This window comes from Terrapene carolina, unplaced genomic scaffold, assembly GCF_002925995.2.
Source record: "Terrapene carolina triunguis isolate 2854851 unplaced genomic scaffold, T_m_triunguis-2.0 Scaffold96, whole genome shotgun sequence".
NCBI classification, from domain to species: domain Eukaryota; kingdom Metazoa; phylum Chordata; order Testudines; family Emydidae; genus Terrapene; species Terrapene triunguis.
Genome location: NW_020664447.1, coordinates 30800916 through 30828721, shown reverse-complemented (window position 1 = coordinate 30828721; position 27806 = coordinate 30800916). Strand labels below are relative to the sequence as shown.

The 27806-nt window shown below is 41.5% G+C and overlaps 1 protein-coding gene across 2 annotated transcripts in view; it reads right to left on the bottom strand.

The window, feature by feature from the left end:
• The window catches only part of CUNH11orf49 (chromosome unknown C11orf49 homolog), a 150914-nt gene extending 132114 nt beyond the window's left edge, over positions 1–18800 (bottom strand). Inside the window, exon 1 of one of the 2 annotated variants that reach the window (XM_024215065.2) lies at positions 18712–18800. In XM_024215065.2, the coding sequence (XP_024070833.1) occupies positions 18712–18757 (46 nt within the window). In that variant the 5' untranslated portion in view covers positions 18758–18800. Of the gene's footprint in view, positions 1–11129; positions 11170–18711 lie in introns of those variants that run through there. The other variant, XM_024215073.3, reaches the window with a different exon arrangement.
• Positions 18801–27806: the final 9006 nt, after the last annotated feature.

Genomic DNA, 27806 nt, shown 5'->3' with positions numbered 1-27806 from the left:
GAGAGAGAGAGAGAGAGAGAGAGAGAAGGGGGCGGCCAGAGCTACAGCAGGGGCGCTGCCACGCGGCCCCTCCCGCTGCGCCGCCTCCTGCTGCCTGCCGCGAGGGCTCCGCTCTGGTCGGCGGGGAGGGAAGGAAGAGGACTGCCCTGCAGGGCGCTCTGGTTCTCCGCGCCGCTGCCCCCTACAGGGCGGCCGGAGCGGAACAAGAACAAAACAAAAAACAAAAAAAAAAGCGGCCGTGCCGCCCTAGGATTGGGCAGAATGCCGCCTCCAACAATCTGCCGCCCCAAGCACCAGCTTGCTCAGCTGGTGCCTGGAGCCAGCCCTGGCCACAGAATACATTATCCCTGCTCTGTAGATGAAGAAACTGAAGTACAGATAGACTTAGTAATGTAAAGTCAGACAGTGAGTCAATGGCAGAGTCAAAGTTTAATGTGACAAGGGACCACCAGATCATCTAGTTTGGTAGCCAGCTGAACTCTGAAGCATGCGCTTTTAGGAACACAAGACAAACTGAAAATGAGCCAAACTGGCTGCTGAGCCTGCCTCCCTACCATCACAAGCTACCTCATCATATAATTGCATTCATAAATGTCTCCAACTCTTCATAAATTTGTCCATACTACAATTCATATAGGTCCAGTGTCCAGACCACTAGAAGATTTTGCTACTTTGCTACCACTACCCTCAGAGACCCATTTCCTTCCTGCTGGAACTCGAGCACCCTGCAGCTTCCAAGCAGGAGGTTTACTGGCTGGTTTTCTCCTCTCATCCCTAATACTAAGTCTTTCATTTTTTGAGGGCATCACACGAGCAGTTTGGTGAAAGCATTTTAGTATCCCCGATATCCCTGGGATTGTCCCAACGACAGTTTCCATTTTTCCCTTCATCACTCTCAGGGTCCCATTGCAGCCACCTTCCTTCTAGCGAAAAGATAGCAAGATGGGGTTCCCAGTCAGCACTCTGCAGTGCCTCATGTTGCTTTCTCTACACCTCTGCCTTCCAGAGCCTAAATTCATTCTGCCCTCACATGTCTGACCTGACAACCCAGGGAAAGAGACAGTGATGCTGGAACAATTTGTATAATGGGGGTGCTAAGAGCCATTGTACCAAATTGTAAATCCTATATATGATGGAAACCACTTCAACCCAGACGGTGAGGTAGCACCCCCAGTTCCAGCAGCTATGGAGAGAAATCAGGATCAGGGAATCAAACCCAACCCACAAGCTCTCTAGCTGTAACAAGCACTAAGAGAAAGCCCTCATCTTTCTTCTTTGAAAGGGACACAGTACCCACCAACACACATTCATATGCCTCAACAGCCCCATCATATTTTGTTATCTAGAATCTGTCTCTTTACTCCTGACAGAGTCTGGGGAGAGTTCCACTTTATTGAGAATCTGCCCACCTCCGTCTGGTCCACAAACTGAACTTAATATCCCACTTAAAAAGCGGGAGTGAATTAAGGACTTGCAGTAAGCTAAAAATACACCAGGTTGATAAGGGCCAGCAAAATAGCATCAGAGAGAAGGAGGTTATGCAGGACAACCATCGCCAAATCAAAGCTATGGAACTTGGATCCCCCATTTAGACAAAGTCTGCACAAGCTGATAGTTAATCGTTCAGTTCCTTCCTGAAACACATCATGTAACTGCCAAAAATAAGTTTACACAACGTCCCTGTATGCTGAGCACCTGGTCACACTGACAAGCTACTGAACAGCTTTGGTGGAAAAATTGATGGGTCAAGGCAATTTTACACTGGAGTCTTCTGGATCCAAATATGAAATAGCTGAAATCCAGATGTTAAGCTGAGGATGTACTTATTAGCCACATTCTTGACAACTTTGCACAGAGAATCTTAATAGAGACTTAATAGCTGTGTGACACTTCCACATTAATATACAATTTCTGTACAAGCATTAGCACTATACATAACACTGCTCCTCCAAATTCAACCCTTTCTTTCTCCTCTCAAGGAGGATGGCTTTCTATACTGAATATACTTTATATATTGAATATGATGTCATTAGTGTCAGGTTCACATGCCTAGCCTCTACATGCCCTGGTGTGTGCGCCCCTTAGGGGGCCATGAGCAAATACTGGCACTAGTACACTTTGGCTTCCAACCAACTCAGAATTTAGCAACATCTGTTGAATTTAGGGATGGCCAACAGGTTACAACAGTTTGGACAGCCCGCAAATATAGCGTTAAACTGGATTATTAAAGTTAAAAAGATATGGTTTAGTCCTGGTTATAACATAGCCTTTTCCAGAGAAGCTGCACCAAACTGAGCTAACTCTTCTCACCCCCAACACCACACCTTTGTTTATACAGACAAAGGCCTAAAAATATTGCTGTTAAAACAGATGGAAGCTGTATTTCAATCTTAGTATGATAGATGTCGATGCTGAGATCTGTGGGGTTGGTTACGATTGTAAAAAGGAAATCTGATACTTGAGCAACTTGGAATGAAAGGAATATTCAATGCAAAAAATACATATGGTCATGAAACAGCATGACTGAGAATTTAAATGCATGAAAAATCAGGACATTCAGAAAAATCCCACAGCACCTTTCACTTGGCCACATTGCACACACAGTATTTTGTATTACTAGACACACTCAGGTACTATGGTGACAAAGGCCACACACACACAGAGTACATTTTGTATTACTATAAGCACTCAGGTGCTATGGTGACAAAGGCCATGTAAGTATCTAGGCAGAGAACTGTTAAAGTACCTTAAAATATGTGGGCATTGTGTGACCAAGTTAACCATACTGCAAGAATTAATTTCTTTATGTTTATGCATTTAAATACGCAACCTTCAAGCTGCATGAGGTTCTCTTTCTGCACTGAATTTCCCTGTTCTCAAACAAAATAAAAAATATAAAGGTAAATGAATGGGACACAGACCTTTCTTGGCAGGGGGTCCACCACTACAGCACAGCAAGGGATGCTGAGAGTCAGGAGTGAGCTACACTGGATCATCAGACTGATCTTTGTTCATTATTTGCCACGTTATTAACTGAAGTGTTGAGAATATAAATATTTGATGCAGAGTAAGACTATAGAGCAAGTTTTCTTTCTGTTTCTGTAGGGATATTAAAGAAGGTACTAACAGTGATTTCCCCCAAGTGACAGTGACCCCCTCATAATTGGTCCCCCACACTTTAAAATCCAACAGTTTCACCAAGTACAAAAATCTCTTGGGTCTTCTGTTAAAACTTGTAAGCTACTGTCTGTAGAAACCATTGATTATATCTATCCTGTGAAAGATACTTTACTACTATGTAAAACTTACAAACAAGTTAACTGACTTTGTTCTTAAAGTAATTGATACAATGTAAACAAACACTATAAGCTGTTAAGTGACTTTCACTTCATTCAATGGCTCCTAGGACAGACCCCCCCACCCTATGTGATGAAAGGGCCGGGAGTCTCAAATGAATTAGCACACACTCTGAAAGTGGTGGAGACAGTAAATTAAAATATGGTTAAGGTATGGAATGTATGCTGATGAATGCTTGATATACATGGATGGTTAGGGAAGTGCCAGCCTAGAAAGAAAGTATCCATCGGCCGAAGAATGTGTCAAGTGGATGACCAGACCCGGAGGGTAAACTGGGATCCACCCCATCACCTGGAAGGATGAGAAACACAAACTTTGGACAGTGTGGAGCCACCAGGAATGTGCCATTTTGGACAGGAATGTGTGCCATCTGCTGATTGAGTCAGCAACAGCAGGATGAAACAGCTCCCATAGACTAACATAGGAATTAAATCCTATAAGAATGGACTCTCAAGACTGAGGACTTTGAGTCTCTCTGGTTCTGCTGCCAACCTCCAGGAGCATCAGGTGCATCTGACACAGACTCGGCTCCATCCTCATGACCAAGCTACCTGGCCAGTAACTTGGCATGAGCAACTTCTAGGCTGGTAACTATAACACCTATACAGAACTTGAATGAATGATTGTGTGAATCTCTCTCTCTCTCTCTCTCTCTATGTGTGTGTGTGTATAAGGAATAAGTAGTGATAGGAATAAGTAGTCAAACAACGTTGTTTACTTTTATCTTTTGCTTTATCATTATATTTACAATAAATGTGGCATCTTTGCCTTATCCCTCTTAATAAGATCCTGCTGGTTTTTATTTTATTGGTATAACATTTCAACTCTCAGGAGTTAGTTAATGTTAGAAGTACTGCAAAGTGATAAATAAATATCTCCAAAATAAACTAGAGGTAAGAGAACATATACCTAGGAAGCAATACTTAGATAAGCCCCATTTTATGCTGAGAGCATAACAAGGCTCTGTTGCACAGAAGAGCCACAGCAATAGGAGCATGCATGCACACATTTTACAGACTATGAACAGAACTGTTTTCAGGATGGATTGGTTTTAAAATCAATGCAATTTTAACCATTATTTAAATCACCAAAAGCATGAAATATTGTTGTAAATAATCAATTTTAATTGTGTTTTGATTTGTACTTTTTAGTTCTTTTCCTAAAGAAAGGTTCAATCTTGTCAGTTGGTATCCATCAAAACATGTTGATTTGCAATTAAATACAGCCTTTATACTAAATTGGGTATTTCTGGTTAGCAACAAGAACAATACACTATGCCTATACACATTTAAGCAAATATATAGCTTAATTTAATCTATTCAGATTCTTAATTTTTATATTTTGTGTTATGTTAGAAAACGGTGACTGGTGTATTTCTTATTTTCTAGATGATTATTAGTTTTTTACTTGTGATTTATGTTAAGCTCTATTTGGATGGAAATTCAAATAGAATGAAAATGCACAAAATCAGCATTTTAATTTTTTTTATTAAATAAAAGTACCTTAAAAGTGCTGGATACAGAAGAAAAAGTTTATCACAACATTTAAAATTAACTGATTTATTTATTTACAGCAGTGGTTCTTAACCTGGGGTGCACGCACCCACTGGCAGTGCGAGATGCCCTTTCTGGGGCATGAGACATGCCAGATTTTTTTAGAAGGTAAATCATCGAAAACACAAATTAAGCACAGGCACGTAAGTACGACTACTTTGTTTCATCAAACCTATGTACTTATTAACATTATAAATTTTTTAACGATTACTGCGTTAAATTTTAATGGCGAAATTAAAATAAATATATAATTCTCTCTCTTTCATTCTATAGTTATGATATACCTAGGTTGAAAGAACTGACCCACTTCGATGATTTTTTTTTTTTTTTGAGAACCAAAGGGGGTGCAGGCTGCAGTAAAGGTTAAGAATCACTGATTTACAAGTATAAGAGGGGTAGCCGTGTTAGTCTGGATCTGTAAAAAGCAACAAAGAGTCCTGTGGTACCTTATAGACTAACAGACGTATTGGAGCATAAGCTTTCGTGGGTAAATACCCACTTCGTCAGACGCATGTTGCACTGATTTACAGTGTAGTATAGTTAGTGAATTGAGCTGATTGTTTCTGGTCACCATGTCTTTCAAGATTTTAGAACTAGTAGATCTCACTCTTTCACGTCTTTTTTTTCCATAGACTAGAAGGAGAAAGCAAAGAATACAATACAAACTTTTCTGCTTTTTCAACTCACAACTGCTTTCTTCACTTTTAATGAACTAGTAGTCATTGAAGAAATGAAAATTTTTTCCTTCTCCACCTGCATAATAGGCTACTGCTGTCAAAAACTGGTTTAGCACTTCTACAAACTCTATCCAGTGACTTCCACCATTTCTTTAAAATGGTTTGACTTTCTTTAAAATTAGGCAAACATGTGCTGCTTAATAGTTTTTGTATTTAATTTTAATCATTTATAGTAAGTTTAGACCTGAACATAGGTTATTTTCAAATAGGTCTATTTAAAAAAAAAAATCTGTTTTTAATTTACATAAAAAATCCAATTTAAATAAAAAAAAATTGGGGATTTTTTTGTGTTTGATTTTTAAATCATCCATTTTTATCCACTGAGTTTCTCTCTGTAGTTTTTCAACATCAGTAGATCATTCCAAGATATTCTTTTAACCACTTTAAACATCGCTATAGAGCAGCCTAAACAAGACAGACATGCCTTAAACCAAAAGCTAAACCACTGTCCACACAGCTCGCACCACTCAGAGCCCTGCATGATTTTTTTATTAATCATAATATCATTTACTGTTAGGGAACAAAGCTCCCTTACCATGTGGCACAATGTGTCAGTACAAGGGGTCATACCACAGATAGCATTACAATGCACGGCATGTGCTGCGGCTGCTCAGGGAGATGTACTGAAAGGCTACACAATCCAACAGTGAAATATTTTTAACACTTACAATTTCAAAACCACTTGGGACAAACAGTCTAAATTAAGAATCAAAACATTTCTTGGTCTTGAGAACTACTGAGAACAAACACTCTTACAATAAGACAGCATAACAGATTACAGAGTACAGCATTTACTCTATTCCAATCCTGCACACAGATTGGCCTCTGTGTCTTCTTAGTTTAGTGTCTAATGCTCTCCAACAGGTATCACACCTCTGATGTGACAGTAGCACAGCAGCTGGCAGGGGTCAGACTCCTCTGAAGTGCACTGCTATGTCAAAGCACTATCAATATTAGTCCATTCCCTTAGGAAGCAGCACATTGAAGACCACGCACTTAAATACCTGCCAGAAGAATAAACTGGAGGGAAGGCTTACTGGTACAATGGATTAATGCATCCATTGTTCAACCCGAGAGATCTGAGATCACTTGTACATCACACAAGTTTTAACATCTCAATCTAGACCCCAAAAAATGTCTGTCTACAAGACAAAGCCAGTGCGTGATTTGACAAAACTGACAGTTTTCCTCAAAAGAGCAAGGACTGCAAGGAGTCAGAGGTGGATACAGCCAGCAGGTAAAGTTTGGCATGCATTGGAAAAGTTGTGGTTTAAATTTGCAGAAAGCCTGCCTGCATTATTAATTGACTTTGGCCACTCCATGCTATCCAGTCCCTCACTTTTACAATCACAAATAATACTCGTACCAATTTGTACTGCTGATTAATGTAGAGTACTGAACTGCCTCATTAAGAACGCTCATTCATACAATCAGACAAAATTACTGTCCAGCATTCTACATTAACTAGCTTGGGGTGGTTTGTTTGTTTTTAAAAGAGACACAGTCATCATAAAATCTAGCCAATTACGTTTTCTTATTTAAAAAAAAATACCTTCCACATTTCTGTGTGGAAATCCAGCACAAAAAGGGAAAGTCACTGAGCATGCAGAGGAAACAGAACAACGCACTCTAAACGAAGTGCAGTTAAAGATATAAACAAATGGGTTGAAAAACAAAAAAATATTTTCCTTTAACCTCTTTCATTTATAGTAACCTTAAATGTTACAAGTAGCAATGGAAAGTAAATAATTTTCATACAAACGTGTGAATTTTAAGGTGACCGTGGTCCTTTAACTGAAAATTCCCTCTCAGGCATCAGTCCCTAGAGAGAGGTAACGCCAAACTCACTGAATTAAAAGGTGGGATGGTATTTTTCTTTTTACTATGTTGCACAGTGATGGAATTTGAAAAGCAGAGGCAGAACTAAGATGATGGGAAGCCTTAGAAATAAAGTAAGCTAAATAGTTATCTAACAAAGCAGAGTAATTCCAGAGTCAGGTTCTTTTGGCTTGGCCTGCTCCAGAATTCTAGCAGTGGTGCAGGAAGCAAAAAAACCAAGACACCAGGCTTGTAACAGCATACCTAGAACATGGGAAGAGCAGCAAATTGGGCTTACCTTCTCAGGGGAAGATTTCTTGTTTTACTTTATCAAGAAGACAGAAAGATTCCTCTTATTGTCATTCACATATTTAACACACACAAGCATGATAGTCATATTGATGTTCACATGCTCTAAGCTGAGGAACATCTATTTGGCTCTTATTTCTGCTTCCTGTGTGGAGTTTCCTACCACAATGTTATAGAGAACTGTGTTCTAATAACATATTTCGAGTGTGCCTGTCTCCTATCTATTCAGATTCAAATTGTAATGCAAGAGCTCCATTACTCTCCAGACTCCCATATTTCTGTACAAAAGGAGGATGAGTAAGGAGATAGGGCAGGCACAGGGAAAGAACTGCCCACTGAAATGCAAACATCTCTTTCTGAAAATAAGGAACTATTCCCATCCACTCACCCTGACCTTATGGTAGCAGCTATATTTAAGGTTCTCTTGAAACCTTTCCAGCTGGGATGGTGGTTCCAGTAATACAACCACATCTCTGAGATGAAAGATGGCTTTGTGATTAAAGCATTGGACTGGGACTCAAGAGACCCAGATTCAATTCCTAACTCCATCATAGACTTCCTATGTAATGTTGGGCAAGTCATGTACTCTCTCTGCATTTCAGCTCCATTTCTCCCACTCTTTGTTTTTCTTTTCTATATAGAATGTAGCTCTTCCAGGCAGGAATCATCTTTTATTATGCATTTATACCACGAATAGTACAATTGGTCCCAATCTTGTTTGAGGTCTCTAGTTGCTTCTGTAACACAAATATAATTAATTAAATATTTCAGTTAAAGAAAATAATTATACCTACATCCCCCAACCAAATACTTCAAAGACTGTGTAGAAGGGAGGTGGAGCCCTGGCTGTCAGAAAACACTCACATAACTGCAGTTTTCCTCTGAAAAAAGTGTTTGTACTGCAAGAGTCTGGGGGCTCTCTGGATGTCAAGAGCAGAAAGATTCTCGCTCCTCATCACTTCTTGGTTCTCGTTTCTCACCACTGCTCTGTCATGAGAGGTCTGTGTGTCTAGCACTAAACAGGGCCATGTTTTACAAGGTGCAGATTCCCCCTGGCACAGGGTTCATGTTCTCACATGCCTGCAGTTGGCTAAGGGTGAAGGGAAAGAGCTTTGGGGGTGGAAGAATGGATAATATATATATCACAAAGTGCTACAATCCATTAAATCTCCTTTATAATAGAAGAGTGCTTTCCACTACAGTTTGAAGCTGCCATGGACAATATTCTAAATGCCTAATCATCTTCCTCAGACTTTGGGGTATGCTTTATCAGCTATAAACAAAGAATATTAAACAACGATCAGTCACAGAACCATAAAAATCAGGGTTGGAAGGGACTTATTCAGACTATAGTTACCTCCTCTGTGGTTTCCCAGAGTGTCAGCCCTACAGAATGTCACAAAATGTTAATTACACCCAAAGGACCTCATCCTCAACTTCAAATTGCTTCTCATTGACTGCAGGATCCAGTTTTTAAAATGTCCTACTTGTTATAAAATTCATCACAGACTCACATGCACTTAAACGAAAGCCTCATCTTCCTAGTTTAAACCCATCCCCATTCATTGAGCTCTGGCCTCCTCTGCTCCTCTACACATCACCATCACTGCAGCAAGAGCCTTAACATCTGCAGCTCCTGCCATCTGGGGCTGTCTCCCGGAACTGTCTAAGTACTCCCTGTTGTTTTTACTGAATACTCGATTTGAAATCACTTTTCTCTATATCAAACGCCTAATTTCTTTCTCTGTTACTTTCTATTTAACTCTGAGCAGCTATATACTTCTCTTTAGAATATACATTTAAACTGTACTGCTCTTAGCACGAGATGGACATAGTAGAATGATCTTCAATATGAAAAAACATTGAGACACCAAAAATACATGGCACATAATGCTGCTCTGGACACCCATTTGACCTGTCAGACTTCTGTTTGCAGTGGGGGGCTTAAAGGCCGCTTGCCTATCCCAGATGCGAAAAAAGCAGAGAGCAGGCTGATCTCAGATTCTCATCAAAGAACACCTGATAGGGCTGCCCGGAGCAACAGAGACTTCTGAATGGGATTAGAGAAACCTAATCTTGTTTGTTTTTAATCACAATTACCTGTAATCTCACAACCAGATAATGGTATTAACAAGACCCTGAAACACACAATAGGGCTGGAGAAAGGTTATCTTCTCTAAAGAATCAGGCTTTTACACAGCTAGGTCAATGCAAAAAAAAGAGAAAAAGGCTCAAAGGTGCTTTCTAAAGCATTATTTACTTGTACTAGGTTTCTACGAGGCAAACAAAACTCATCAATAGCTTTTGCGAAAAGCATATTTGGTAATTTCAGAATAATTGTGGGGTTTTTTTTAAGTACTCATTCATTTTCAAGTGCCCCTTAAAGGGATAAGTATTGATTCTTACATAGTGTTACCATACGTCCGGATTATCCCGGACATGTCCGGATTTTGGGGTTTTAAATAGCCGCCCAGGAGGACTTTGTAAATATCTAAAAAGGTCCCGGATTTCCCTCCCAATGAAGAGCGCAGCGCGGCTGACAGAGCAGCCGGGCCGGATTGAGCCGCTTGCATCGTGGCCTCCAGAGGCAGAGCCCCTCCCCTGCTCTTCCTTCCCCCGCAGCCTCAGCGGGCTGCGCTGGCAGCGCTCTGGCGGGGCGGGGCTGTGCACTCCACGGGGGAGCACGGCAGCCTGTCTGCCTCCGCGTGGAGCCAGACACGCTGGTCTGAGCGGCACGGTAAAGGGGCTGCGGGGTTGGAGAAGGAGAAGAGGGTCCCGGGGGGCAGTCAGGGGACAGGGGGGATTGGATGGGTCATGGGTTCTGGGGGGAGGGGGGCAGAGGTGTGGAGAGGGGTCAGGGCAGTCAGGGGACAGGTAGGGGGTGAGGTCCTAGGGGGCAGTTAGGGGCAGTGATCCCGGAGGGGGAGATCAGGGGACAAGGAGCAGGGGGGGTTGGGTGGGTTGGGGATTCTGTGGGGGGCAGTCAGGGGGCGGGAAGTGGTAGGGAGTGGACAGGGGGCAGAGCTACCCCGGCCCCATGGAATGTCCTCTTTTTTGAAAGTTCAACTATGGTAACCCTATTCTTACACCTTCCCTCCCACCCCCGCATTTTTAATGCATGCATCCTATGTAAAAACTAGTTGGTTTAGTCTCTTGAAACTATTATTAATTTTCTTGAATACACTTGTCCAACAATCACTAGCTCATTAAAAAAATTAATTAAAGCCTGCTAACTCTTAAAACATTTGTTATTCAAGTTTCATCTTAGAACACCTCTTTGGAGTAGAATTATAAACCCCCTCCAGAAGGGCTTAGATTGAAAACACTGAAAAGAGACAAAAGCAAAGTGACCAACCAGCAAGCTGGCTTCAGGGCACAATGAGCTTCCATGTGAGCAGGAATCCGTGTTCAGTCACTTCCTCCCAGACCTGAAGAGGCTCCAAATGCTGCAGAGATAACATGTGCATACCCTAATGAGAGGAAGCACCACACACCACTCTAGTGCAGGGGTAGTCAATAGGCAGGCCACAGAGCAAATCCAGACCACCAGGCACTTTTGAACAGACCCCAAAATATTTTTATTTACTTTTTATTATTTTCTCTGGAATCTGGACCTTGACCATATCTTGACCAAGAAATTTGGACCTTGACAAAAATAATTGACTACCCCTGCTCTACTGAATCCCTCTGGATGATGGACACAGGTTGTAGGAGCTACATCCATATCTCTTTGGCTGAAGAGAGGGCTCTCCTGCAGCATTAAACCTTTGAAAGGGAGAACTATATCAGAAGATCCTCCTCCCAAAAACCCCCCCCAAAACAACCAAACAATTTATGGCACACAATTGAGCTAAGGTATGCTACCTGAGAAACACATCTATCTGTGCTTAAGTGCACAACCAATAGGACTGAAATAACTAAGTACCGAAAGCTATATTGAAGCGAAGTCCTGGGCCAGCCATATTTGGTCCTCAAGTGCCAATAATGTATGGTTAAACCAAGGAATTAAAGACTTTTTTTGGGTGGGGGCACACTACCTTGTAAATGAGGTTATCAGAGCTAAATACAAGTGCTAATATATTTGGAAAAATTCAATAAGATAAGGCCTGGGTTAACTATAAATATTTTACCCTGACACCAAACCCATGCAAAATAATGGAAAAGCTGATATTGGATTCAATTGATAAAGAATTAAAGGTTAGAAATATAATTAATGCAAGTCAAAATGATGTTATGCAAAACAGATCTTCTCAAACAAGACTTTGTTATTATTTGAGGAGATTACAAATTTGGCTGATAAAAGTAACTGTGCAGAAGTATTATTTAGACTTTTGTAGGGCATTTGACTTAGTAACACATCTTTCTGATTAAATAATTACAACTACACAATGTAAATAGAGCACATATTAAATGGGTTAAGAACTGGATAGCTGACATATCTCAAAAGAATGGGGAATCATCATTGAATGGAAGTGCTTCTAATGGGATTCTGCAAGGATTGGTACTAGGCCAATTCAACATTTTCATCAACAGTCTGGAAGTAAATTTAAAATCACCGCTGATAAAATTTGCAGATGACATAAAGACTGGCTTGCAGAGTGATAAATAATGAAGAAGACAGCAGTCATACAGTGTGATCTGGATTGCTTGGCAAACTGGACTCATTCAAACAAAATGTGTTTTAATACAGCCAAAGGCAAAGATAGACATCTAGGAATAAGATATGCAGGTCATATCTACAGAATGGGGGGCTGTATCTGGAAAGCATTGATGTGAAAAGGATTTAGGGGTCATAGTGGACAAGAAACTCAACGCGCGCCCTGTGTAATGCTGTGGTATAAAGGGCTAAGAGATCATTGGTTATATAAACAGGAGAGTGCCGAGTAGGGAGTGATTTTACCCCTTTATACGGCGTCTGTGAGACCATAACTGGAATAACTGGTACAGTTCTGTTGTCAACATCTTAAAAAGGATGTTCAAAAACTGGAGACGGTGCAGAAAAGCCACAAAAATTATTTGAGGGATACAAAAGATGCCTTACGGTGAGAGACTTAAAGTCGTCAATCAGAAAGAAGATTGAGAGGTGACTTGATTACAGTGTATAAACGCCTTCAAAGGAAGAAAATATCCAGTACTAAAGAACTAATTTGGTGGAGAAAAACACAACAAGAACCAGTGACTGAACCCTGAAGCTAGACAAAAATTAACTTAGAAGTTAGGCACATATTTTTAACCATTGGAACAAACTACCAATGGAAGTGGTAGATTCTCCATCTCTTGATGTCTTCTAATCAAGATTGGATGCCTTCTGGAAGATATGCTTTAGCCAAACACAAATTACTGGGCCCATTACATTTCTCCCAGTTGGGTCTGTAATAGCATGTGATATAAAGGAGGTCAGATTAGAGGATCTAATGGTCCCTTTTGTCTTTAAACTCTATTAATCTATTAATTATAGATATTAAAAATCCAGAAAAGGGAGTAAGCTGGCAAAATCTGGAGAAGACACAAAATTATTTAGGTTAATCAACTGCAAAGAGGACTGTGAGGAACTTCAAAAGGACATAACCAAGCAAAGTGAATGGGTAATACAATGGCAGAAGAAATTAAATGTTAATAAATACCAAGTAATATACATTAGAGAGAAAAACTAGAACTACTCGTTCACCTTGGGTTTCTAAATTAACTTCTAAAATAATGGGGGGGGAGGGATAGCTCAGTGGTTTGAGCATTGGCCTGCTAAACCCAGAGTTGTGAGTTCAATCCTTGAGGGGGCCACTTGGGGATCTGGGGCAAAATCAGTACTTGGTCCTGCTAGTGAAGGCAGGGGGCTGGACTCGATGACCTTTCAAGGTCCCTTCCAGTTGTAGGAGATGGGATATCTCCATTATTTCTTTCTTTCTTTCTTTCTATAATTACTCAGGGAAAAGACCCGTGCATTGCTGTAGACAAAGATTTCTGCTCAATGCGTAGCTGTGGTCAAAAAACACACAAAATGTTAGAGTACAAAAGGAATGGTTTAGTGTTTACTATGGAAAATATAATATTTTTATATAAAATCAATGGAGCAGCCTCATCGGGAATACTGTTTTCGGTATTGGTCAGCCTAGCTCAAAAACGCTACTGCCATATTAGAGGGAGTTCAGAGACTAACAATGAGAATGATTAGGGACATGGAAAACATTTCATATGAAAAAAGATTGAAAAACTGGAACTATTCACTTTAGAGAGAAAACAAATAAAGGACAAGGTAAAGCATACAAAACTAATGAATAGTGTTTAGAACATACATCAGGAACTTCTATTCATCCTCTTGCATAATACAAAAAGCAAAGGGACAGTCAAACTAAAAGATGGCACATTCAAAACTGATAAAGGAAATACTTTTTCACACAACATATAATTAGACTTTGAAACTCACAGACACAGAAAATTGTTGAGGCCAAGAAATTTGCAAGATTCAATGAAGGACTAGATAATTATATGGGTAACAAGAACATGGAGTTATGAAAGAAAATACTAAAAAAATGTTTTGGCAGGACTATAAAATCCATCTCTTACTATTAGGGGTTAAAAAGAGATTCATCCAGGGGGAGAGGGATGTAGATTATCCCACATCTGCCTGCACAGATAAAATAAAAAAAGAACAAGTTAAAAATCACTTAGAAAAGTTAGATGCCTGCAAGTCACCAGGGCCTGATGAAATGCATCCTAGAATACTCAGGAGCTAATAGAGGAGGTATCTGAGCCTCTAGCTATTATCTTTGGAAAATCATGGGAGACGGGAGAGATTCCAGAAGACTGGAAAAGGGCAAATATAGTGCCCATCTATAAAAAGGGAAATAAAAACAACCCAGGAAACTACAGACCAGTTAGTTTAACTTCTGTGCCAGGGAAGATAATGGAGCAAGTAATTAAGGAAATCATCTGCAAACACTTGGAAGGTGGTAAGGTGATAGGGAACAGCCAGCATGGATTTGTAAAGAACAAATCATGTCAAACCAATCTGATAGCTTTCTTCGATAGGATAACGAGCCTTGTGGATAAGGGAGAAGCTGTGGATGTGGTATACCTAGACTTTAGTAAGGCATTTGATACGGTCTCGCATGATATTCTTATCGACAAACTAGGCAAATACAATTTAGATGGGGCTACTATAAGGTGGGTGCATAACTGGCTGGATAACCGTACTCAGAGAGTTGTTATTAATGGTTCCCAATCCTGCTGGAAAGGCATAACAAGTGGGGTTCCGCAGGGGTCTGTTTTGGGACCGGCTCTGTTCAATATCTTCATTAACGACTTAGATATTGGTATAGAAAGTACGATTATTAAGTTTGCGGATGATACCAAACTGGGAGGGATTGCAACTGCTTTGGAGGACAGGGTCATAATTCAAAATGATCTGGACAAATTGGAGAAATGGTCTGAGTTAAACAGGATGAAGTTTAACAAAGACAAATGCAAAGTGCTCCACTTAGGAAGGAACAATCAGTTTCACACATACAGAATGGGAAGAGACTGTCTAGGAAGGAGTATGGCAGAAAGGGATCTAGGGGTTATAGTGGACCACAAGCTAAATATGAGTCAACAGTGTGATGCTGTTGCAAAAAAAGCAAACATGATTCTGGGATGTATTAACAGGTGTGTTGTGAGCAAGACACGAGAAGTCATTCTTCCGCTCTACTCTGCTCTGGTTAGGCCTCAGCTGGAGTATTGTGTCCAGTTCTGGGCACCGCATTTCAAGAAAGATGTGGAGAAATTGGAAAGGGTCCAGAGAAGAGCAACAAGAATGATTAAAGGTCTTGAGAACATGACCTATGAAGCAAGGCTGAAAGAATTGGGTTTGTTTAGTCTGGAAAAGAGAAGACTGAGAGGGGACATGATAGCAGTTTTCAGGTATCTAAAAGGGTGTCATAAGGAGGAGGGAGAAAACTTGTTCACCTTAGCCTCTAAGGATAGAACAAGAAGCAATGGGCTTAAACTGCAGCAAGGGAGGTTTAGGTTGGACATTAGGAAAAAGTTCCTAACTGTCAGGGTGGTTAAACACTGGAATAAACTGCCTAGGGAGGTTGTGGAATCTCCATCTCTGGAGATATTTAAGAGTAGGTTAGATAAATGTCTATCAGGGATGGTCTAGACAGTATTTGGTCCTGCCATGCGGGCAGGGGACTGGACTCGATGACCTCTCGAGGTCCCTTCCAGTCCTAGAATCTATAAATCTATGAGTTTCTTGTATCTTCCTCAGAAGCCTCTGGTACTGTCCACTGTTGCAAACATGATACTGTACTAGATGGACCAAGATTCTCCAATCCAATAAGGCAATTGTTATGCTCCTATCTAGCCTTGGGTATTCACAAGACAGCATGATATGATTTTAAGTCCTAAAAATTACCATCCTACTTTCCTCTCAGTTCAGTTCCAACACAATTTTAGCAGTTGCTACCTTGGGAACTGCTAGGGATAGAATCCAATCCATACTTTGTGAATGTTTGGCACACTGGTGGTTAGGAGGGGGGCACAGACTGCTAAAATCATGTCAGAACTGATTTTTTTTTTTTTTTAAATGCAAGATTGTGATGTTAAGGACCAATACCTTGTGACTTGCCAGGGCTGGGAATATGATGATGGGTCCAGTGGTCAAAACAAAATCACTCTGATTCTTGCCCTTTTGTATAAAAGAAGCCTCTGTACTCTGGACAAACAAGCACACTAGCTACTTATACAAACTAACAGACTAACACGGCTACCCCCTGATACTTATACAAAGTTATCCTGACTTCAGAACAGCCCTAACCATCTGAGGGCAGCAAGCCAAGGAGTTTTGAATGTAAAAGTCAAAGGGATTCAAACATTAGGCAACATTTTCCAACCTCCTTTTGTCCTTCTCATCCCAGCTTCTCTCTAATCATTAAGTGAAGTCATACATTGACTTTATTTTACCAAAGTTATTTCCATTCAACACACTGATGCCAGAACCCTTTGCTCTTTAGTCCAATGAAACATTAAGCAGTACCACAGACCATACTAGGCTCAGTCTAGAGAGGACCAACACCCACAGCTGGGGAAAGAGAAAAAGCAGTTCCTTGGAGCATTGCTGCAAGAGATTTGTAATCTCTGTTATATTTGACAAAGGGAGAATCACAGAAGAATGTTACTGAGTTTCATTTCAGTAGTGGATGAAAGTTTCTTTCAAGCCATGTCTGCCAACTCCTGCAGCTCCCACTTCAATGTGGAGACACCTGAATCAACAATGAGCAAAGAAAGGGAATCTGTATGCAGAGTAGATAAAGAAATACAATAGTCTGCGTGGATTTTATGTTCCACCTTGTCATAGTATGAAAGCAGTAAAAAACATTTGTTACTTACCCTACAAAATAAATAACTGAATTTAGAGAAGGGGAGACCACACTTTCCTTAACTGTGGCTTGCAGCGGCATCTTGCCAGTAACCCAAGGGCTACACCCAAGGGCAAAGAAATGTACATACTTTTAAAAATAAACAAGAAATGCCCAGAACCACAACATGGTGTTTCTTGACTCTTCCCTGACAGATCAATAGAAACTGGTTGTTTTTCTTTCCCAGCAATAAAACCTTCTGTTACTCAATCTTGTCACCCAAAAACTGAGTATCGTACATGGATAAAGAAATATTTGATCCTTGAGCACTCCAGGTTTCAAAGAACACTCAAGAAATGGAGACAGAGAGCCCACCTAGTTATCTAGAGTCCACTTCCATAAAAAAAAAAAAAAAAAAAAAAATCAACTATATGCTTCAAATGCCCCCCTACTCCCACACCAGTGGAGCTCTCTTCCCAAGATGGAGGCAGCAGGCACAAGGGAGCGAGTCAGGGACTCTAGCCTTGGAGGACAAGATGCCAGTTATATCTCCACTCAGCTTGCAAACACCCAGTCTCCTTTCACTGGTCATTTCTTACACATTTAAAAAACAATAACAGGACACTGGTATGAAAAAACAAAAAACATGGTTAACTGGAGAGAAAGTTGTGACTATCAAACAAATCTTGGGGGATTACTCATAATAGTAGCATCATTTATACATACCAAAACCACAAACATAACATAAGAACAGCCATACTGGGTTAGACCAAAGGTCCATCTAATCCAGTATCCTCTCTTCCGACAGTGGCCAATCCCAGGTGCCCCAGAGGGAATGACCAGAACAGGTAATCATCAACTGATCCATCCCTGTCACTCATTCTCAGCTTTTAGCAAACAGAATCATCACCTGCCCATCCTTGCTAATAGCCATCGATGGACCTATCCTTCATGAATTTATCTAGTTATTTTTTTAATCCTGTTATAGTCTTGGCCTTCACAACATCCTCCGGCACGGAGTTCCACAGGTTGACTGTGTGTTGTATGAAGCAATACTTCCTTTTGTTTGTTTTAAACCTGCTGCCTATTAATTTCATTTGGTGACCCCTAGGTCTTGTGTTATGAGAAGGTGTAAATAACACTTCCTTATTCACTTTCCAGGCTAGAAAGCCTGGAAGTTAGGTTACTTTCCCAAACATAAAGTGACAGACAGCTGAGGTCACCTTAACTCGGCCCCTCCAACTAGGAAGCCACAAAACAAAACCCCAGAACAAAGACTCCCTCCGCAGCCCCCTGCCCGGTCCTGACACTCAGCGCCACCGCGCCAGGCCCCCGGGAACCGAGCTCTGAAGACAAGGCTGAGCCAGGCCCGGATAGAGCCCATCGCACGGGCAAAAGGAGCCCTGCCCAGAGGCACCGACAGTGGGGTTCCCGTGGGGCCTGTGCCCGGGAGGCCAGTTCCCCGCTCTGCCCCACCGGCTCCCCTGACACTTGGGGCAGAGGCTGTAGGAGCAGCTACGCTCACTGCCCCTCGCACAGGCTCCGCAGCGGGCTCAGAGCCCCGCCCCACACCGCCCAGCCTCCCTCCTCCACTGCCCTTACCCAGGTACTCGGGCCCCGGCAGGGAAAGGCGTTCGGGGCTCAGCATCTCCCCAGCGCGCGACTGCTCCTTCCCGGCCTCCGTCCGTCTCCAGGACGCCAGCCGCCGTCGCGGAGTGGGGGAGGGGGCATGACTTGAAACTACCTCCGTCTGGAAACAGACCCGCACAACTCAGGTTCCGCTGGGAGGGAAAGTTATCAGCGTCACACCAGGCAATCGCCCCCTCCGGGGACCTCTCCTTGCCCCGCCCAGCGCCCTTTGCCAATCCCAGAAGCCCCGCCCCCAGCCCCCGCTAGGGTGGGGTACACAGCCACAAAGGGGCTGGAGGAGCGAAGGGCGGGCCGTGCTCACTGCCGGTTGATTGACAGGGACGAGATGTGCCCCGCTGAAAGCTCCGAGGGGGGAGTCGCGCGCGCGGGCCCAGTGCGGGAGACGCTGTAAGGCGGGGACAGACCTGAACGATTGTACAGTGTGCGCAGCTCTGGTCACCCCGGGGCAGCGGCGGCAGCAGCAGCAGCCAGGGCCCGAGCTGGGCGATGAGGGGCGGGACCGGGAGGAGGCTGTGACTGAAGAGAATGGCACTGCGTGCGGGAGCGGGGAGGCGAATAACGGGGCATGGTGAGGGGGTCGGTATCATGCCCGGTGTAGAGAGAGCAGAGCAGGAACTCTTAGTCACCCTTTCATCATACAAGGACAAGGAGAGAGGCCCTGAGGTTCAAAGGCAGCACATTTAAAACTAACAACACTTTTGTATACAGTGCCAGTTAGCTTGTGGAACTCACTGCCACAGGAGAGCATTGAAGCCAGGAGCTCAGCCCAGTTTGAAAAAGGATCAGATATTTCGGATAATGAGAACATACAGAGTTGCATTACTATGAATTAAAATAAAACCAAAAAAGCCAGAAATTTGGAAGGAATACAAACTCTTATGTGTCAGGACACAGGCCAGTTATCTAGCTGATGGGGGTTTGGAATATAATTTTTCCTTATGAGTAAGTTATTCCATAACTGCCCACTTTGGGTTTTCTTGCATCTTCCTCTGAACCATCTGGTACTGGCCACAATTGGAGATGGGATAGTGGGTGAAATGGACCCCTAGTCTGAGCCAATTTAGCAGTTCTTATGTTCTTAAAACTGGCAAAGATTTCTACTGTCAAGAGCAGCTAAAATGATCTGCTACTAGAGTAAGTCAATTTAGCTGCCACTGAAAAGCCAAATCTGAAAGACTTGCCTCCCGTCAGCTGCCAATAAACTCGGCCAGGAGGAAATTTCTATGAGTTGTACACTGATCCTTGGTTATTCTCTGTAAACCACAAGTTCTTCTGTCAACATCTGGAGCCCTCATTTATGAGAGGCCTTTTAAATCCAGTTTAAATGTTATGTTCTAATATTTCTCTAATTCTCTGGGATTCTTCTGTTACTTTTTGGTCTCTATGGATTGGATTTTTTTTCTTTTTTTAACTAGCTAAGGGAATAAATCTTCCTTTTGGACACTAAGAACATTTGTGGTTGTAATAATGATATGTTACAGCACGAGTGGCGCCTGACTGTTAATGACTCAAAGAAAACTAAATAAAAACAAGATGTCATTTCTGGAGCCATTCACAGAGTTTCCCTTAAGTACTATCACTTGCCCCTTGTCCTGCTGGAGCCTGGCTCAGGTGACCCACAGGACCAGCTGTAGGACTCACCTGTTCTCCCAGGCTTATCTGGTGAGGGGAGAGAGTTACTGAGATAGAGCTTATTTTTAGGGCTGTGGATGTTTGAAGCTAGTTTGTGGTTGCAATGTCTTTGGGACCTGTTTCTTTACTGTGTGATTTTAACTTTATACTGAGCTTGGAGAACTCTGATGGGCTCAAATTGAAACAAAGGTCAATAAATAAACACAAAGATCCCTCTATATTAAGCAACTATTGGGACTCCCAATAACACTTGTCACAGTTATATTGAAGGAATTTGTAATGGACTCCAGTCGGGTAGCAGGAGACTTAAACCATTCTGGAGAATGAACAACCTTATAAAGAGAAATCTCTTGTGCTTCAATACTATTTTTTCTTTGCTGTCACTGTATTTAAGGAATTAGGCGTTATAATAATTTCTGTTCATTAATAACTTTGCTACACTGAAGCTAGTCCCATGCAGAGATGAAATGACAGAGAACTTCAATTATAAGAGGATTCTGGGAGTTGTAGCTTGGTTTCTATTTACAGAGTCACAAACATTAAAGGTTGAAAAGACCTATTGGGTCACACAGTCCATCTCCCAGGCAGGGTAGGTGTGACATCAGGGTCCATACACACCAAAGGGAGAATAGGGGTCTGAACCCTCAATGAATAAGCAGTTGAATCAATTGGTTGTATACAACATTATTATGTATACAGATATGTCAAGTAATGGTTATGAGGAGATATGTATACAGACTGTGGTTGTGAATGTATGTATTTGTGTAGATATAAAGCTGTGCTCAATTTGTGCTGCAACATTCAGCTCCACCTCACACTAGGGAGGTGGTCAGCTAGGTGGGTAAGGGCTGCCTCCCCAAACATACAAGACTAGCTCCAAGAATCTAGCATTTTACAATGCAGGAAAAGACAAATGATGGACCTTTACAGTTAATGGAAAGACATTGAAACTGAAAAGAAAACCCCAGTCTTGGAAAACTAAGAAAGGGGGAAGTTTCCCCCACTCTGAATAACCATGAGTCATCCTGCCAGGAGATAGAGGAAAAAAGGGCAAAAATCCTTTTAAAAGCAGGCAATTGGCTGAGATTTTATGTCCCAAACTGAAGGACAGTCTCGAAGGCAGTGAACACTGGATCCCATTTTAGGGCTAGCGGGCACACTGGGAAACTGTTCAGAGGCAATAGTAACTGGCATTAGAAAAGGCAGTTTGTCTAATACAGAAGTGTAGAGCCTGAAGTTGTGTCTTTCTGTTTATTTTCTCTGTGTCCATTTCCTTGCTATTTCACTGTTGAATGTGTGGTTATTCTATTAAATAAACCCTTTGTTTATTTTTACCCCAAACAGATCTCTGTTGTACAAACTGTGTGTTGCAAAGTGAACTGAAAACTGGTGAGCAGTGTTCACTCCTTCAGTGAGGACAATCGTGAGGGGAAAAGTCCAGGTTCCTGGTAGTAAAGAACTCAGGGTAGACAGATTTGGGGCGAGTTGGGACTGGAAGGGAGGTTGAGGTCACCCTGCCAGAAGTAATGAGGCTGGTGGAAGCCAGCTGTAGGCTGGCTACTGGTGTCAAGCCTCTGAGCCATAGCAACATAGCATTAAGGCACCCAAAGTTATAAAGCAGGAAGTGAGAGAACCCTTCACTGGTGTGGGAGATCCCCAAAAAAATCACAGTAGGATTGTTTATGACTATATTTTTTAGTGTTTTGTTCAGACTAGTTTGAATCATCCACTGTGGTAGGATTTCATCCCTTCATTTGGGAGACTTTTACATCACACATTAGCCTCTGACATCTCCCAGGGAACCTTTTCTGATGTTCATCCTACATTATTTCTTTCTTAATTTCTCCCTGCATCCTACCCGAGTAATTCCTCTCTCCCTGTATCCTACCCCAGTAATTCCTCTCTTCTCGATTTCTGTGCCCTTTAGATATTTGTAGATTTTTGTCTCCCCTGCATGCCCATTTAATCATCTTTTAGACAAACATGAAAGCAGCTCAGACTTAACAGAGATTCCTGCAATATCCCCCTCTAGACTTAAACTCAGTATATTGTTGTTTATCATTAGCTTTTGTTTGTGATTCATCAGTCAAATGGACCATAATCCCAATTACAATATTCATAGCTAAAACCTCTTGAATTAATTTTGAGAGTAAGGTTTATGAGATGCCGTATCAAATACTTCACTAAAATCCAAATTTAGTGAATTTAGTGAATTTAGTGAATTCTATCAAAGATGCCTTTGATAGAAAAGGCAATCAAGTTTGTTAGGCAACATTTGCTCTTTATAAATGCCCTATGCTGTTTATTGCTTGTGGTTCCATTAGCTGGTCAGTGAATTTCTCCATCCCATATGTTCAACTATTTTACAAGGTATAGAAGTTAGATTTACGAGATAATAACTGTCAGGATCACTCTTCTTCCCTTTTGTGAAAACCAGTACCTCATTTACTCTTCTCCAATCTGCAAGTACCTCCCAAGCTCTTAATTACTTAAAGAAAAGTTGTCAGTGGTACATTAAACTTCTTAGCTAAAGTCATTATCCAAGTACCTAGAGTTATAAATGTTATAGATAATTTCCTTGATATCTTAGAATACGTATCCTCAATTTTATGTCAGTATTATAAATGTCTCTCAGCAAATTAGTGATCAGACTTAGATCAGACTCCTTTGCTTTCATTCATTCAAACATATTTTGGGTGCACAGCTTAGTTTTCTCCTTACTGTTTCTCTCTTTGGCCTTTTGCTTCGTGTTATCATAGCTAAAGAGAAACCTGTTTCCCCTCATTAAAGTTCTCCTAAACAGGAGCTACTCATTCAGAAAAATAGGCTTTGTGTCTTATAAAAAATAATAAATAGAAACAGATATCAAGAAAAATTTCCAAGGGAAATGTCTTGTTTTAAACAGGCTCCATCATTGGAAATGTTTCATCTGGCTCCCATATCTTCCTGTCAGATTAAAACATTCTAATTGCCTAGGACTTTGGCAATTATTTCTACAATAACTACATAAACCCTAACTATGCTGGAGAGAGCAATTTAAGTGAACTCCCAAGGTCTGTGGAATAGTCTTGAAGCAAGAAGAGTGATAGAAACCCCCTTGCTTAAAACATTTACAACTAAGTTGTACAAAGAACCAGAGAATACACTGTAGGCAGTCTCCAATCCTGCTTTGGCTCTAACTTCTATTAAATTACTGTAAACTAGGTTCACAAGAAACTTTGGGAACAAGTCTCTTGCCTCTAATAAGACCTTTAAGCTCCCACTCTGATGAGCATAGCTACGGCCTCACCTCCTACACCACTTAGGGTACGTCTACACTTACCGGAGGGTCCGGCGGCAGGCAATTGATGTTCTGGGATCGATTTATCATGTCTGGTTTAGACGCGATAAATCGATCCCGGAAGTGCTCGCCGTCAACGCCGGTACTCCAGCTCGCCGAGAGGAGTACGCGGCATCGACGGGGGAGCCTTCCTGCCGCGTCTGTACCCGCGGTAAGTTCGGACTAAGGTACTTCGAATTCAGCTACGTTATTAACGTAGCTGAATTTGCGTACCTTAGTCCGAAGTGGGGGGGTAGTGTGGACCAGGCCTTAGTTTTGGTGGTTTCCCATCTAAATATTGACTCAGTTCTACTTAGCATGTGAGATTTAGCAAGGTGACAGGCCAAAGTGGTACAGTTGCAGGGATAAAGAAATGGTTATTTCAGGTAACCCATCAGCTAAAATCTGCCTCCTTCTGCTTCTAGTCCCCCAGACTCAGTAATTGCCACATAAAGAAAATGTTCTTCTTTTGTAATCCTTTAGAATCCCAATCAAAAGGGCTGAGCTGCCTCATAGTGATCTGGATTATGAGTGATCTTGGAAGGGCATCTGCACCGTAAATGCAGATATGAAGAGCCCCAGAGCCACTGGACTGGAGCATTCTCAGAATGAGGGCTTTTCAGCTCTTTGATTATTTTTATTGGGTTGTTTGGGCTCATACTGTATATTTAATATTTATTATTATTAAAAAATATTTATTTGGATTGTTGACTCCTTGACCCAAGCAGTTAGCCAATATGTGGGGCCTTGGATTGTTTTAGTTAGGATGAGAATTTGATGACAAAAGTCAGGTATTTCATTGGTACAATCCTGTTTATTTACAAAAAATGTACATAAAGTGCTGTTCCTCTAAACACAATAGGAACAAACAAATGGAGGTGGTTTCCTTGTTCAGAAATCCAAATGTGCCTTTCCAGCGAGTACTATGCCCAGAAGGAGTCAATCAGTCCTCCATTCTCTGTGTTTGCAATCAGTCCCCACAGAAACCCCTCAGCCTACATAGTTTCCTTTCTGCTCAAACCTTGCCATGCTGGCCAGTATCTTGGGCAATTACTTGTATTGTTTCAGCTATCACTATGCAAAGGAGCATGTAATTGCTCCTTCTGTTTACCCTGATAGAAAGGTACTTAGTACACCCATGAACTTTAACCAGGTCTGTCTACACTAACCCCCCCCCACTTCGGACTAAGGTACTCAAATTCAGCTACGTTAATAACGTAGCTGAATTCGAAGTACCTTAGTCCGAAGTTACCGCTGTCCAGACGCGGCAGGAAGGCTCCCCCGTCGATGCTGTGTACTCCGCTCGCCGAGCTGGAGTACCAGCGTCGACGGCGAGCACTTCCGGGATCGATCCGGGGCACTTCCGGGATCGATCCGGGATCAATTTATCGCGTCTTAACCAGACGCGATAAATCGAACTCAGAAAACCGATTGCTTACATCCGGACCCGGATGTAAATGAAGATGTACCCTACCATGGAGCACAACAGTATTCTGGTAGGACAGACAAGGTTACAGACACTGTTCACACACACAAGAAAACAGTCCCTGCCCCAGACAGCTTCCAGTCTAAAAAGGCAAACAGACAAAGGGTGGGTAAGAGGGGTAAAACACAATCTATTAAAAAAAATCAACTAACTTCATCAGTTGGTTATTCTTTTATCCTTGGCAGCAGAGATAAATCTTGAGGAGGGATATGAAGCAGCAGAGAATTGTGGCTTTACAAACTATTATTTATTATTTGTATTACAATGTGTTTATAGATAAATAGATTACATTTTGATTATTAGTGGTCCAGTTTTAGGTGGTAATAAAATAGTGCAACAGGAGTAGTCAAGCTTGATTGCCTTTATCAATAAAGTTCCCTTTATTCCTTAAGAATAGTGCATAATAAGAACAGATATACAATACTCAGTCCTTATGGAACCAAAACTTGCAGCTGATGATAGTCTGATCCCAGTTCTGTCTGGTTCAACCAATAACTCAAACTTACAGTTATTTATAGATAGATTGTTGACAGCCTATAACTTCATTTTTTTTAAACCTATAAGACAGTTATGCATACCCCCTTTTGTCTGTTACGTGTTGCAGATTTCCAAGCACATATTGAAATATCATCCAGACTTTCCATACGAATGTGGTTAGTGCATTTGTGGTTAACACACTTATTCTGATCAACAGGATATTATACTAAACATTAAGAGTGGAAAGTTTTGTTGCTTAATAAAGGTTAAACAACTTTATATCATTATTACAAATTATTCCCAAAGCTTCCTAGGGTTTTGATTTACTTAACAATAGGTCATTACTTAGCAATAATCCCTTTTGGCTTAATGGTCAGCAAGTGGTACCTAAAAGGTTCAACTGAAATCAGGGTCCCATTGTTCTGTGCACTGTAGGAATATGTACTAGCTGAGGCAGGGTGATTAATTTATGAGAGGCATTGTGGAAATGGCCTAGAAACCCTTGTGGAATTACTGATTTAATTATTGAAATTATAAATATGCTTACCACATTCCCTAAGCACATTCACTAAATAATAAAAAGATGAGCAAATTGACTTCATGTCAGTTAAAGGATTCAGCCAAAAATCCAGTGAAATGACTTTATGAAAATCCCTACCCTGTAGTATTAATGAACTCTGGGGAGACAGGTTGGTTGCAGAGAAAGATTGGTACTTTTTATTAACTACTGCACTCAACTCAGTCTGAGCCTGCTCAAGCTGCAGGAAACATCTAGATCACACTGGACACAACCCTTAGCTTAGTCACTCTTAGTAGTTTGATGCTATTCCTTTAATATCTCTTCAAAAGAAACCTCATCCACCTGAACTCACTTTCTCAGGGAAAAGCCTGGGCAAACAGGAAGGCCTTGCATTGTGCTCTGGAGGTCAACAAACTTCAGGGGCGTAATGGTCAGAGTCAAAGGCCTTTCACAGCCAACATCCTGCCAGAAATTATAATCTGGAGGCTATTAGCACAAGCATTTTAAGGATTCTCAACTAGTGGAAGAGGTCGCTATGAAAGATACATGTCTCTAAAGCAGCCAAGATTCATACCATAAAGTGCTTCAAATTTAACACCTGCAATTGCACCTAGAACTCTTATGTCAAGTGCCTATTTCACTACTAATGTAGCAGAAGCAAATAGAAATCTGCAATACCCTCAAAAATTTCCATTTTTACTTACTCACCTGGATTCTTTATGGGTTGGTATGAGTTTTATTTTGTCCCCTTGGGCTGGTGAATAGAAGGAACCTAAATGCAGATCTGATGTGCCCATGAACATAGTGTTCTCATTTGGAAGTCTATAAGTTGCTGGAACCCTACATTCATAATGCCTTAGGTTTAATATTGTTCCCAGATCATAACACAAGAACTAGGGGTCACCAAATGAAATTAATGGCAGCAGGTTTAAAAGAAATATTTCTTCACACAACGCACAGTCAACCTCTGGAACTCCTTGCCAGAGGATGTTGTGAAGGCCAAGACCATAACAGGATTCAAAAAAGAACTAGATCAATTCATGGAGGATAGGTCCATCAATGGCTATTCACCAGGATGGGCAGGAATGGTGTCCCTAGCCTCTGTTTGTCAGAAGCTGGGAATGAGCGACGGGATGGATCAGTTGATGATCACCTGTTCTGGTCATTCCCTCAGGGGCACCTGGCACTGGCCACTGTCAAAAGACAGGATACTGGGCTAGATGGACCTTTGATCTGACCCAGTAGGGCCATTCTTATGTTCTTACATTCAAAATATAAATTGCTAAAAACAAATCCTGAAACATTTTTCCTTACCCCAGATCATAGATATAGCTTTTAAAATCTGTGTGATCTGTTTAGGTCAAGAGGAAGCATTGTATGCTGGGGAGTGTAGCTTGTGCAAGCTGCATCTTTATCTCAAAGTTGAGGGTGGCTGCAAGTTGCATTATAGATCTCTAACCTACATTAAGAATAGAGCCCAAACACTGGCCATCCTTGAGTTCAAGCCTCAGCAAGGAAAATTGGCTTTTTTCTGTGATGGTAAATTGGAGGATAATCTCTCAATAGTTCACATTATCTCTTCAGAAAGGAAAAGGCAACATCTTTAAAAGTAC